The sequence below is a fragment of the Notechis scutatus genome, unplaced genomic scaffold (genome assembly GCF_049901735.1).
Source record: "Notechis scutatus isolate UNSWTSFEM ecotype Mainland unplaced genomic scaffold, rNotScu1.2 NSCUCTG25, whole genome shotgun sequence".
NCBI classification, from domain to species: domain Eukaryota; kingdom Metazoa; phylum Chordata; class Lepidosauria; order Squamata; family Elapidae; genus Notechis; species Notechis scutatus.
Window position 1 is genome coordinate 20,637 of NW_028263111.1, and position 13,805 is coordinate 34,441.

At 39.2% G+C, this 13,805-nt stretch overlaps 1 protein-coding gene across 1 annotated transcript; it reads left to right on the plus strand.

Annotated features, from left to right (window-relative positions):
* The first annotated feature begins 1,941 nt into the window (after positions 1-1,941).
* LOC113430718 (vomeronasal type-2 receptor 26-like) lies at positions 1,942-12,972 on the plus strand. Its single transcript, XM_087948611.1, has 4 exons — positions 1,942-1,950; positions 4,965-5,177; positions 8,153-8,279; positions 10,972-12,972. Exons 1-4 carry the CDS (start codon positions 1,942-1,944, stop codon positions 11,874-11,876), a joined length of 1,254 nt encoding a protein of 417 aa, XP_087804737.1. The 3' UTR covers positions 11,877-12,972.
* The last annotated feature ends 833 nt before the right edge of the window (positions 12,973-13,805 follow it).

Genomic DNA, 13,805 nt, shown 5'->3' on the forward strand with positions numbered 1-13,805 from the left:
CAAAATAAGCAGTCCAAAATCATTCACAGGTAAGATCAGTCAGTTTTTAGTCCAGGGATAATCCAATAACAAAGTCCAGTGTCAAAAACAGTTCAGTATCAGACTTCCATCAAATCCAGAAATATCAGTCAATTAGAAGGAATGGCAATATTCTCCAACAGAAGATAACAGAGACTAACTCACACTCTCTTCTGAGACTAAGACTAAAACAACCCAGGTTTCTGGCTCCATCTTATGGTCGTTTGACAAACCACACCCAATTACGCTTTTAGGATTCTCTTAAAGAGACAGTATTAAAATGTCTATCCTGGTTTATATATTTCCCTGTTAGGTTACTTACATTCCTAACACATACCACTTCTAGAACAAATCCAATCACATCATCTGAGAAGAATCCTAAGGATGGTTAAAATGTTTATTTTTTATATATTTTATTTGGTTTGTCAATTGCTTATAAGATAATAGTATAAGTAAAAACATAGATATGTATACATGGATACATATAAGAAAAATAAAAGGAACAATAGGAAAGGGAGGGTAGGCATGTTGGTGTGCTTATGAATTTCCCCTACAGACCTCTTAGGAAAGGATCAATAGTAGAAAGCCTAAGGTTAAAGTTTTTGGGGTTTGGGGAAGAGACTACAGAGTCAGGTAGAGTATTCCAGACATTGACCACTCTGTTGCTGAAGCCATATTTCCTGCAATCAAGTTTGATGTGATTTACCTTGAGTTTGTATCTATTGTTTGCTCTTGTATTGTTATGGTTGAAGTTGAAGTATTCATTGACAGGTAGGACATTGCAATGTATGATTTTATATACTATACTTCGATTGTTCTGAAGGCGGCGTAGTTCTAGTTTTCTAGATCTAGAATTTCAAGTCTGGTGGCATAAGGTATTCTGCAATGAGTAGAGTAGTCTTCCAATTGCTGCCCTGAGAGCTGAATTGGGATTTATTTACAATTTATAAAATTAGGACATGCTTTTTTTTTTACAAAATTAATGATATGGAAACTATAAGAATCTCAAATGCTTAGAACAAACACATTTCAACTAAACCATTCTTGAATGTACAATTGACATAGGTACTGCAATCTCTCTGTCTTTTTACAAATAGAGGAAAAAAAACAAAAAAAAATGATATGGCCTAATGACTAATCAAGAAGAAACTGTTCTAATATGTGCATGAGAAAAAAGTTGGATTCATTGAAAGCTAAAAATTGGGACTTGGTAGGACCCCAAATATAACACAGCACTCTTTGTTGATTTTTTCAGATCAGTGAGAAAACTGCTTCAGAGGCTCTGAGTGATAAAAGTCGATTCCCTTTTTTCCATCCAATGCTCCCCAAAGAAGGTTTTCAGTACCCAGCAATTGTCCAACTGCTCCTCCATTTTGGATGGACTTTGATTGGTCTCTTTGCTCCAGACACAGAGAAGGGAGAAAATTTCATGAGAACTTTTACCCCTATGCTTGTGAGGAATGCAATTTTTGTTGTTATATCACAACAATTCTCAGTGGCTGGAAATACAGCAGCCCTCAGGAATGCCCTCTCTATGTGGAAACAAGTCAATGTCTTTGTTCATTTCATAGAATTTGAGTCCATTTTTGACAGAATTTTTCATTTCCATTTAACACTTACGCATTTACCAGAACCTATTCAAGGGAAAGTCTGGATCGTTACAGTGGTTGGAGGATATTCAATAAAAGAAAACAGGCATTACAAGTACGTCCATAGTATTTGGAGCTTTCTTTCTAAGTGGAAAAAAAAGTTGGCAAAAAGATGATGCCTATAAAGGTGTTTTCTTTGTGGAACCTGAATTTCAAGATGAGTATTTTCATTGTGCTATTTCAAAATACGTCTTTTCTGTCAAAGGCCGGAGAAGATGCACCCAGAAAGCACCACTGGAGACCCAAGAGAAAAAGAATAGGAAGCAGATCAAAAATGATCGCAGTACGTACAGTGTCATTAAGATTCTGGCCCACACATTACATTCTGTGTCCAATTCCAAAAGGGGAAGAAAGAAGGGAGAAGAGAGTTTGGGGGCTCAGAGGGTGCATCCATGGCAGGTATGGGGTCCCAACAAGCAAGGGTGGGATCCAACAGGGTTAACTACCGGTTTGGTGATTTATGAGAATCAGTGATTTACGATGTCATTACAACCAAGGAGATTACAGCACAAGACCCAAGAGGTCAAAACAATAAAACTCAGAAGGTCATCACACAGCCCATTACCCAGGTCATTAAAACACAGGATGCTGATAGACACAGATCCACACATGTTCTTATGAAAATCCAGCCAATCGGCAAACATCAACTCCATCAACCAATCAAGAAATGAAAACACAGCCAACATCTCCACCAGTATATATAGGGAGACGTCAGCTCTGATCACGCTTTGCTTGCACAAGCACGAAGCTGAAATCCCCAGCCTGAAGATTATGAGTGGGACCTCATCGAAATGTTGCCAAGATGCTCTCAATCTTACACAGGAAAAGACCCAAACATGCCAAGACCTGCATACCTGTACCCATGAAAATCCATGAATATATATATATATATATATATATATATATATATATATATATATATATATATATATATATATATATATATATATATATATATATATATATATATATATATATGGTGTTCGGCTTGGTTCGGTATTTTCCCACGTCATTGTAGTTCTTTTAAAGTTGTAGCAACGTTTCAGCAGAATCTCATCTGCCATCATCAGGCTTCTGTATTGTGTCCGTCTGTGAGTCAGACTTTTACAGTGGTTTCAGATTTAAATTTGGGGCAGCCTATTGCTGTGCCAGAATGGTTTTTTCTTCATCCTGATTGGTTGGGAGTCTTGGTCTGTGTTTATTGGTCTCGGAGTTTGCTGTGTTCTGCTTGATTGGTGTCTCTAATATCTTCTGTCTGTTTTTTGGCTCTTTTGTATCTTGATTGGCTGGCAGCATTGTGTTACTTTATTGGAGGCCTTTAGTGCAGCTTGGCTTCGGGTAAATGGACGGCTATCATTAGTTAGGAAGCTGGGTTTCATCTGGGTGCCTGGTTGGGATGTGTTTGAGCTGGAGGTATCAGGGGATCTGTTTGTGCCCAGGTGTTTGCCTGGCTTGTGGTATGGAGATTTTTTTGTTTGTGAGTGCAGGCTTCCAAATGATTGACAGCCTGGTGGAATCATCTCTTCTATTCATGCTTTCTGGTCTTTTTCAATCTCTATGGCTTCTCTGATGATTCTGTGGCTAGGGTTTTCTATAGTGGCTAGGGTTTTGGTGCCATTGAAGTTGATGCTATGACCTGTGGCTTCCATGTGTTGGACTAGTGAGGAAGTGTGTTCCAGCTTTTTGACTGCATTTTTGTGTTCATCCAGGCGGGTGCTTATTCTTCTATTGGTCTGTCCAATGTATGTGGCCGGGCATGATGCACAGGGGACTTTGTATATGCCTTGGTTTTCCAGGTCAATTTTGTCTTTGGGGTTTCTGAGGATGGCTGCTATTTTTCTGTCTGTTTTGAAGGCAGTCTTGATGTGGTGTCTGTATAGTATCTTACTAATTTTGTCTGTAGTGCCTCTTATGTAGGGCAGGACAGCTGTTCCATGGGTCTGTTCATCTTCTGGGTCTCTATTATGTCTCAGTGTGTTTTTGTGGATCAAGTTGGTGGTTTTGTTTTTGTGGAAGCCGTTGGCTGTCAATATTTTAGTCAGGGTGCATACAGAAAACAGGGTGCATACAAAAACAGACAGAAGATATTAGAGACACCAATCAAGCAGAACACAGCAAACTCCGAGACCAATAAACACAGACCAAGACTCCCAACCAATCAGGATGAAGAAAAACCATTCTGGCACAGCAATAGGCTGCCCCAAATTTAAATCTGAAACCACTGTAAAAGTCTGACTCACAGACGGACACAATACAGAAGCCTGATTTGTTCGGGTATTTTCCCACGTCATTGTAGTTGTGCTTTTAAAGTTGTAGCAACGTTTCAGCAGAATCTCATCTGCCATCATCAGGTTTCTCTATTGTGTTCGTCTGTGAGTCAGACTATCACAGCCGTTTCAGTTTTAAATTTGGGGCAGCCTACTGCTGTGCCAGAATGGGTTTTTCTTCATCCTGATTGGTTGGGAGTCTTGGTCTGTGTTTATTGGTCTTGGAGTTTGCCGTGTTCTGCTTGATTGGTGTTTCTAATATTTTCTGTCTGTTTTGTGGCTCTTTTTGTGTCTTGATTGGCTGGCAACATTGTGTTCCTTTATTGGAGGCCTTTAGTGCAGCTTGGCTCTGAGTAAATGGATGGCTATCATTTGTTAGGAAGCTAGGTTTCATCTGGGTGCCTGGTTGGGGTGTGTTTGAGCTGGAGATATCCGGGGGGATCTGTTTATGCCCAGGTGTTTGCCTGGCTTGTGGTGTGGAAATTTGTTTGTTTGTGAGTGCAGGCTTATAAATAATTGATAGTCTGGTGGAATCATCTCTTCATGCTTTCAGGTCTTTTTTCAATCTCTATTGAAATCTCTGAAACAACTGTAAAAGTCTGATTCACAGATGAACACAATACAGAAGCCTGATGATGGCAGATGAGATTCTGCCGAAATGTTGCTACAACTTTAAAAGCACAACTATAATGACGTGGGAAAATACCCAAACAAAGCTGAATACCATACATGTAAGTACCCGTGAAAAGATATATATGTTTTCTTAAGTTTTCGTGGGTACTTACATGTATGGTATTCAGCTTTGTTCGGGTATTTTCCCATGTCATATATATACATACACACACACACACACAATTTATAACTATTACTAAACCTTTGTTCTTTAGCTTTGAAGACAATGGCAACACTTTTTCTCCCAACTCACAATATTTTCAAGTTAAACAATTGTAGAAGAAAGATTAAAATGTAAAAAGAGGGTGTGAGTTAAGAAAACAAGATTTCTTAAAATTCATCAATGTTTCCACTCTAGTTCCATCCATATTTAAAGAAGAATGAATTGTATAATCTTTCTTTGTTGAAAGTGTATTTGGACCAAAATGGAGACGTAGCAACAGATCTGCGGATCATTAGTAGGGTGTTTCTGCCCAGGGAGGATCCCATCAACAAGGAATTGGGGAGTTTTGAAAGGCAGAGAATTATAATCAACCAAGATGTTTTGTCACAGCTAAAGTTGCTGAACAAGGTGAGGAAAATATTGATACAACCCCCCCGCCAAAGACTTACAATCCATTTCAAGTGGGCTAAATCTAGTCAAAAGGGTGGGTAATCTTGACTGGGAATTGAATGTGTGGAGTAAAACATCTATAATTTTCTTAGACAGATAGGGAGTTTTCAGATCTATTAACCAAGAGATGCTATAATGCTGAATACTGTTATAACCTGATTCAGCTATTTCCAAAATGTGATTTGGAGTGATTATTACTTAGGACACAAATCTCTGCCATTTTATATGCAGTTTAATATCTCCATAAACCCGGTGAGAGAGTTTGGACCGGTTTACAAGAACCTGTAGTAAAAAAAAAAAAAATGCCTCGGATCAGCTGAGAGTAAAAAAACAATCCTCCGAAGATCATCTGAGAGGATAAAAGACTGAAAAGTGCATGGGAGGGTGGGAGGGTCACTTCTTTACCCTCTCAGCTGATTGGCTTTTAGGGGTGCATATGTTAGGGCTGCGCGTACGCGCACAATCTCCCACTGAACCAGTAGTGTCTAAGGTAGGATCCCACTACTGCCTCATATGCTGAGGATTTTGGTGTTACTAGTTTCAGTTTCACTAATTTCTTCTCTTCAAATATCAAAGGTGAAGGCAATTCTGTGGATCGGGACCTGAGTTCAAGTTTGGGCTCAATCTGATGAAATGGAATCAAAATTGGATGGAAGTCTTGTTGATCCCAGTGGGAAATAACCTGAATAAGCAAATATTTCTCTGGTCTTTTAGAGTTGTCAGCAAAAAGGGAGTGGGGGAAGTAGTACATTCCTTAAATGCTTTCATAGATAATTGCTAGGTGGCCAAAGCTTCTGGCATTCAAGATTATTACTGGAGAGCATGATTGATGACACTTGGCTTTGAATGTGTACCAGTGGAGAATGTGCCCCATTCGAATGGGGGTGGATGCTAGAGCCCTGACACTTCATCTTGCCCTGATTGGAGTCTCCCAAAATTGCAGGCTCATGGTTGGGGAGGACCATCAAGGAGGTCCAAGGCTTTCGGTTCACATGATATAACAATGACTGGTCTGATGTGAGCTTATTTATTCATTGATTGATTAAATTTATTTGCTGCCCATCACACCACAATAATGGCCTGAAAACTGAAGTACTGAAACACAACTTTAGTGCAAAAAAAATCCTGATATCAGAAGTAATAAAGAACAATTTCAAGGGAAATGTTATTTAGGTTTTGGTATTGGCTTTTAAGAGTGCCCTTCATCTGAAAATCCCTTGCATCAGAGGTGGTATTCAGCAGGTTCTGATCAGTTCTGGAGAATTGGTAGTGGAAATTTTGAATAGTTCAGAGAACCAGCCAATACCACCTCTGACTGGCCCTGCCCCATCTCTTCTCTGCCTCCCGAGTCCCAGCTGATTGGCTGGGTCTTCTTTTGTTGCCCTGCACAAGAGAATGGAGCTGGAAAGCAGGTTAGTGGGGTGGGGAGGGAATGGGATTTTCCAGTAATCTTCCCCAGGAATGGGAAGAGAAGGGAGACTTTTCCTTCCCCTGCCATGCCCACCAAGCCACACCACACCTACCAAGCCATGCCATGCCCACCAAGCCACGCCCACAGTACCAGTAGTAAATTTTTTTGAATCCCACCACTGCCTTGCATGCAAATGTTTATTTGGATTGTTAACTATCTTAAGCCACTCTGGGAGTCTCCAAACTTATAATGAATATAGGTGTGCATTTCCCTGTTAGCTTGTGTCACCTAATTGTATCGGGTACCTTGTATTGGATACCTTGTGTTGTATATCACTTTCCCACACAGAGCTCTCACTCATGACCCCACGTGGTGCATCGGAAGATCCCTGACTCACCCTTTTTGATGGACACATTTTCACCTCCATCTCACCTCACTATAATTTTAGAAATTAGTCAGTTTTACTTTTAATTAACCAGCATGGCAGCCGTATAAATTGATCAAATAAATATACAGATGAGGAACATCATGTTTAAGGTTGACAGCCTTTACTTGTAAAGAATTTTTCCTTTGTATCTTAACTAGGAGATCATTTTGAACTGTTTTCAAAAAGGAGTTTTGCAATCCAGAAGAAACCACTCTACATCTTACCAATTAGACGTTTCTTTTTTAATCACAGTTTTAATTTACTGCATTTTTTGGAGTATAAGACACACTTTTTCAGCCTCCATGTGCTACATTTTCTGCCCATTCTGATTCCTGCCACTTGGAATGGGGTAAAAATGGGGCACACGGAGACAGCAATAGGCTATGTCAATCCCTGCAGCCTGAAACAACTGATTGTAGGGAGGCTGATCCAACCGACAATCAGCTGCTTATGCTAATCAGGCTGTGCTGAAGCTGTTTGCTGCAAGGAGGCAAATTGCTGGGAGGCAGAGGCAGATTTTTTTTTCTTGTTTTCCTCCCCAAAAGGTAGGTGGGTCTTATACTTTGGAGCATCTTATACTCCAAAAAATGTGGTATTTTAAATAAATTAAAAATAAATACAATTTTAAATAAATGCATTGATGTATAAAATATACATCAATCAATCATTTAATTAGTCAGTTAATCTTGATAAAGTTCACAAATGGAATAGAAATGTAATACATCTTTTACAATAAAGTTTAGTCTAAAATTTAAAATAAGTGGATATCTTATTTTAAAATCATGCATATATGAAGAATGGAGGAATGCATGTGAATTACACTATGAGGAGGAACTAAGTGTGACTTGATGTTTAATTTTTTTCTCATTTCATCCCTCCAGACTTTATTAAGTAGAAAGGCCCCAAGAAAAAGGAGGAACTAAATGAGGCATCCGCCTGCAATTGTATTCCTGCAATCATTTGGAAGTTGTCAGGGATTTCATATTTTTCTATCTGAAGCCCAGAGATTACTTGGCTAATGTTTCTGTCTACCTCCATGTTACATAGATGGTGAGATTAACCTCTTTCCTTTGGCATTTTTCTTTTTCTTTCCAGTCTCTGCCTCAGTCCAAATGTGTGGAAAAATGTCAGCCAGGATTTGTCAAGAAAGTTCGAGAAGGAGAACCAGTTTGCTGCTATGATTGTGTTCCTTGTCCAGAGGGGACCATCTCAACTCAGGAAGGTTGGTGACACCATAGGGAAACCTTCTGAATTCATCCAAAGCACTCTGATCAATATACATCTTAAAGAGTCATATACGTTTGATGGGTTTGTTTTTAATTTCCATGGTGTCCAATTTCTTCCCTAATGGGAGGCAAAAGAAAAAGATCTCAAAGGATGAGTTAGGAAGAAGGATGTAATTGGGTAGGAAATCTTTTTTTTAATATTTTGCCAGTTTGGATGAGTTGTTCCATATTTATCTTTCTTAGAAATATATGAATTCCTTGTAACTTGAGGTATGATTTTAGATCAATGCACTTTGCTCATCCAAATCAACCTTACACTACAGGCCAAAAGATACATCAATCATACATTTAATCAATTACTCTTTATTAAGATCATAAACTCTTATAAGCTGAAATATCTAAATATCTGAAACAATGAAGGGGGAGAAGTTGGGTTCAAAGAACAAATAAAAACCAAACAGAGGACTCGTCATAAAACCATCAAGTGCATATTTACTTCCCACCTTTTCTTATCTTTTCAATTTGCATTGTTAAATATTGAGATAAAAACTTATAATACCAACCAAAAATGAATATGGTTGTGGTTCTGAAAGGAAAAAAAAAATACTAACATACAGTGCTGGGATTAAAAGGAACAAAAAGAAGGGGGGGGGAAGGAGAACTAATAAAAGACCAATCTACGAATAGATACCAATGTCGATTTCATTATCTCTTTAAAATTGTTGCCAAATCTAGAAAGGATGGAAATATATTGCTTCATCTTCCCATTTTTATTGGATAAAAAGACTTGGCAGATAACAGACTCAGTTCCTCTTCTTGAATTCCTTCACCAATTAATCTTTAAGGCTCTTTCTTTTCAAATTTATTGATCATATTTATAAGGTTGTCTATTTCGCACAAAGTGACTTTTGGCGGTACACAATTAAATCACAAATTAAAAATTAAAACAACGAGAACTAAATGCTAAGTTTAGTTTACTTTACTTTATTGTCATTGCACCTCGTACAATGAAATCAAACACCATCTTCAGTGCACATCATGACCATGAAAATAAACACAAATGCACATCCTTCACACTCCACACATTGAATTGAAAACCCACCCACCAACATGGTACTATACAGTATAATTCAACAGAGCTATTGCCCTGGGATACTGCCCTGTTTTCCAGTCTATGTGTCCTTGTTTTTATTGTCCTGTACCATCTGCCAGATGGTAATAGTTCAAAAAAAGGGTGCCCAGGATGAGATGAAGCTTTTAGAATATTTTGAACTTTTTTAAGGCAGCGGGAGCTATGAAGCTCTTCCAAAGAGGGGAGAGGGCAACCAATGATCCTCTGAGCAATGACGTTAACCCTCTGGAGTGCTGTCCTATCTGCCACTGTGCAATTGGCAAACCACACACAGGTGCAGTAAGTTAAAATGCTTTCTATGGTCAATGGTAGAAGGTTACCAGCAATTTTTCATTCAGCTGTTGTTTTCTGAGAAGTCTCAGGTAGTATAATCTCTGCTGGGCCCTTTTGACCAATGCTGCAATGTGAGTGCCCCAGGTCAGCTCCTCTTTTATGGTAACACCCATAAGAAATCAAGAGAGAAGTACATCAAGATGCTACCTACCATGCATCCAGCACACAGGGTTGTATTGTCAGGGGACCCCCAGGACTGTTGGAAAATATCACATTTTAAGGGATTTCTAGAGCCTTCAAAGTTTGGAGATACTCTCAATTTCAGGATAATTAATGATTTTTTCCCCTGGAGGGGGCTCTATCCATCTGCCCTGAAGTAGGCAGTGTTGCAACCCTTCTCAAGAGGAACTCCATGGATCTAACCACATTAGACAAATTTTATCCTGTGTCCAATCTTTTTAGAGCAGTTTATTGAGAGCATCAAAATCAACAACTGATTTTAAACATTCTTGGGATAAATGTATGTCCATCACCTGACAAAAATTTAATAAATAAACAAGTAAGTAAATAAAGAAATAAAGAAAGAACCTGGTTGGTTAAGTCAGAGAAGGGAGGTAGTGGAACAAGATTGCCACATGACTATGCGGCAGCAGCAAAAAAAAAAAAGCTAACACAATCCTTGGTTGTGTATAAACAGAGGCATAGAATCAAAATCACGTGAAGTATTAGTACCACTTTATAAAAGCTATGATGACCACACTTAGAATGCTTTGGCATGCAAAAAGGTCTGTTCCCTAAAACATTGCCACTTTATGAGTCCTCAGAAGCCTACCTTTTCTGGTGCAGCTCCTACTCCACTCCACCCTGAAATTTAATAGTCCCCATCCTTTTAAACTTCTGGAGACTTTCTACTTCTCCCAGGAGTTCCCATGGGACAGTTTCTTGTTGCAGTCTGGAACTGGCATTCCACAGGTAGCTCTCCCTTCCCCCCTGTCTTTGTGGCAACTGAAAAGCAGCAATAGTTGCAATCAACAAACTTTTGCTTTAAAGTTGACAAAGGAGTTTGTGGCACCAGATATTTCTTCTTTTAATTTTATTTTCTTGTTCTTGTTTTTTATTGTTTAATTTTATTTAGTTGTTCTTGTTTGTACATATTTGGGGATCTTTTTGCTGGAGTGTAAGAATGTACCATTAATGATGCTTTCCTGTCTCTCAATATCACATCTCATTCAAAGTTTTCTTGAAATTTGAAAGACTATAACAAAAAATATTATTTTTCTCAGATACTGAAAAATGCACAAAGTGCCCAGAAGAACAATGTCCAACCAAGAACCGAGTCCAATGTATCCCCAAAAGAATAATCTTCCTGTCCTATGAAGAACCTCTGGGCATCATCCTCGTCTGCTTTGCCCTACTCTTGTTCCTAACCACAGGCTTTGTTTTAATCATATTTCTTCAATACCTTGAAACTCCCATTGTCAAAGCCAACAACCGGGACCTCTCCTACATCCTCCTGATCTCCCTCTTGCTTTGTTTTCTGTCCTCCTTTCTTTTCATTGGCCAGCCAAGGAAAGCCACTTGTTTTCTCCGGCAAACAATGTTCAGCATTGTCTTCTCAGTAGCTGTGTCTTCTGTGTTGGCCAAAACAATCATGGTGGTGCTGGCTTTCCTGGCCTCAAAACCAGGAAACAAGATGAGAAGATGGTTAGGAAAGACCTTGGCCAACACTACCATCCTTTCTTGTTCTGGTGTCCAAATTTTCATTTGTGTCATGTGGCTGGGAATTTCCCCCCCATTCCCTGATTCTGACATGCACTCCCAGCCTGGAAAAATCATCCTTCAATGCAATGAAGGCTCTGTTACCATGTTTTATATTGTCCTCGCCTACATGGGTTTCCTTGCTATCATTTGCTTCATAGTGGCTTTCTTGGCCAGGAACCTGCCTGGGGCCTTCAATGAAGCCAAACTGATCACTTTCAGCATGCTGGTCTTCTGCAGTGTCTGGGTTTCCTTCCTTCCCACCTACCTGAGCACCAAAGGGAAATACATGGTGGCCGTGCAGGTCTTTTCCATCTTGGCCTCTGGTGCTGGACTGCTGGGCTGCATCTTCCTCCTCAAGTGCTACATTATCATCCTTAGACCTGATCTAAATACTAAGGAACATCTCATGATAAAAATAGGGAAGTGACAATGAAATTGTTTCTTAGGACCATAACATTTAATTATTGATTGCAAATTGTTATTGGTTTATATGCTTTGTTTGCCTCTGTTTGACAACTTATGTTATTTAAAACTGAAAGAAATAAAAATAGTTAGTTAGATGGGCTGCGGACTGCTTTAAGCTTGATGGGTAACTTCAGAGTTAGTTTGGAGGGTCTCAATCTCATCTTCATAGTTCTTTCAGAATTCAGAATCAAGTCTAGGACCAAAGCAATTATTGAATTCTTTCTGCAGTGCTTTTCAGCATGTCCTAGTGGGACTCCCTGAAATAATATTGAGAGTTGGCCCCCATACAACAAAGAGATGCACTCTGTGGTATGTAAGAATTACATACTAAGGATTACACCTGTGAAAATTAGGAACATAAGTAACACCATATTTATCCGATTTCTGACCTATGCAATAATTACTGGAATATTACTGGACTGTTATATAACTATAAACATAAGTTTATTATGTTCTGTAGAAATGTCAATTTTTTGGCTAGAACATGGAAATGTCAAATCTTTGGCAATGATAATATGTGAAATGATTTTGGGTCATCCTGACCTAAAAGGAATTGGTTAATGAGCTATTGTATTAAAAACTTGCTGATGTTCAAAACAGGAAAAGAAGAAGCCATGAGAATGGCGGTTTCCAAGAGATGAGGTTCTGGGAGGAGTTAGTGGACAAGTACCCAGAGAAATCTAAGGACTTACCAAGAGAGAAAAACAGGAAGGATGATGTGAATGTAGCCTGTTGCAGAACCCTATAAATGTAATATTCAATCTATGCCTGGTGTCCTCATATTCTGAATGTTCAGGAAATGAGGTCCTTTCTTCCGATTTCTGCAAATCTCTGAATAAATAAGTTTTTTATGGTTCTTTGGTCATTGTGTCAATTTTTGGTGTTTATAACAATTGGCGAAGTCAGGCCAGGAGCAAGACTTCTTCCTCTGAATGTCGATGGATTTTGAAAGCTGCAGGTGCCCCCGCTGCTTTCAGTGGATTTAGCAGTTTGATGGATCTCTTGCCCTTGGGAGGGAAATTGCTCTGAGTGACCTGTGGAGAGATGACCTGTAAAGGCTGAGTGAACCCAGATACTGGTGCACCAGGATACAGGTGAGCTAGCTCTTATAATTTGTTTTCCACTGTGTTGCAACACTGTTTAAAATTTGTTTTAAGGGTTGTTTAAACACTGGGTAAAAAGGGTTTTTTCTTAAGCCTGATAAGTTTATGTTAGCCCTGTGTGTGTGTGTGTGTGTGTGTGTGTGATAGTGCTGTACTGCTATTGTTCTGCATTATCATTTCCTCTTTTCCCTTTCCTGTGTTAGAAGGGAGAGTGTTACTATTTCTAAATGGGGTCATATTTTACTAAGCCAGATGCAGAGATCCCATCCATTCCACCCTCCTCCCCTCTGGGTGAATTGCTTAAATAATGGAGTGAGCCTTGGTTAAGTCTTTATACAAAACTTCTGAATAAAGTAACAATAATTGAGCTTTGCACTGGGGTGTGGCCAATGCTTATCTTAATTCCGCTGAACTATAGGTGGGATAAATTTGGAGAATCTGATTGTTATTGCATAAGAGCTTTGAGAAAAGTTCTTGTTAAAAAGAAGTTAAAAATGCAATTGCCGTATGTGGAGCCCTGGCTACATGTTCAGTGGGTGGACCCTTTTTCTTCTACAAGTAAGAGAATTTTATAGGAAGCAGAGGAGGAGGGAAAGTGGGACCCACTGGAATATGCCAGCTGTCCAAGACCCCCTCCATATAAGATACAGAATGTAGCTGCTGTGGCAGTAGCTGTAGATGCAGACGGAGCTCAGAAAAGTGATTTTCTGGCAGTAAAACAATATAGAGAATTAAAAAGGGAGTTGGTGTCGGGCCTGGAGCCCGCCACATTGATGAAACGATAGTGG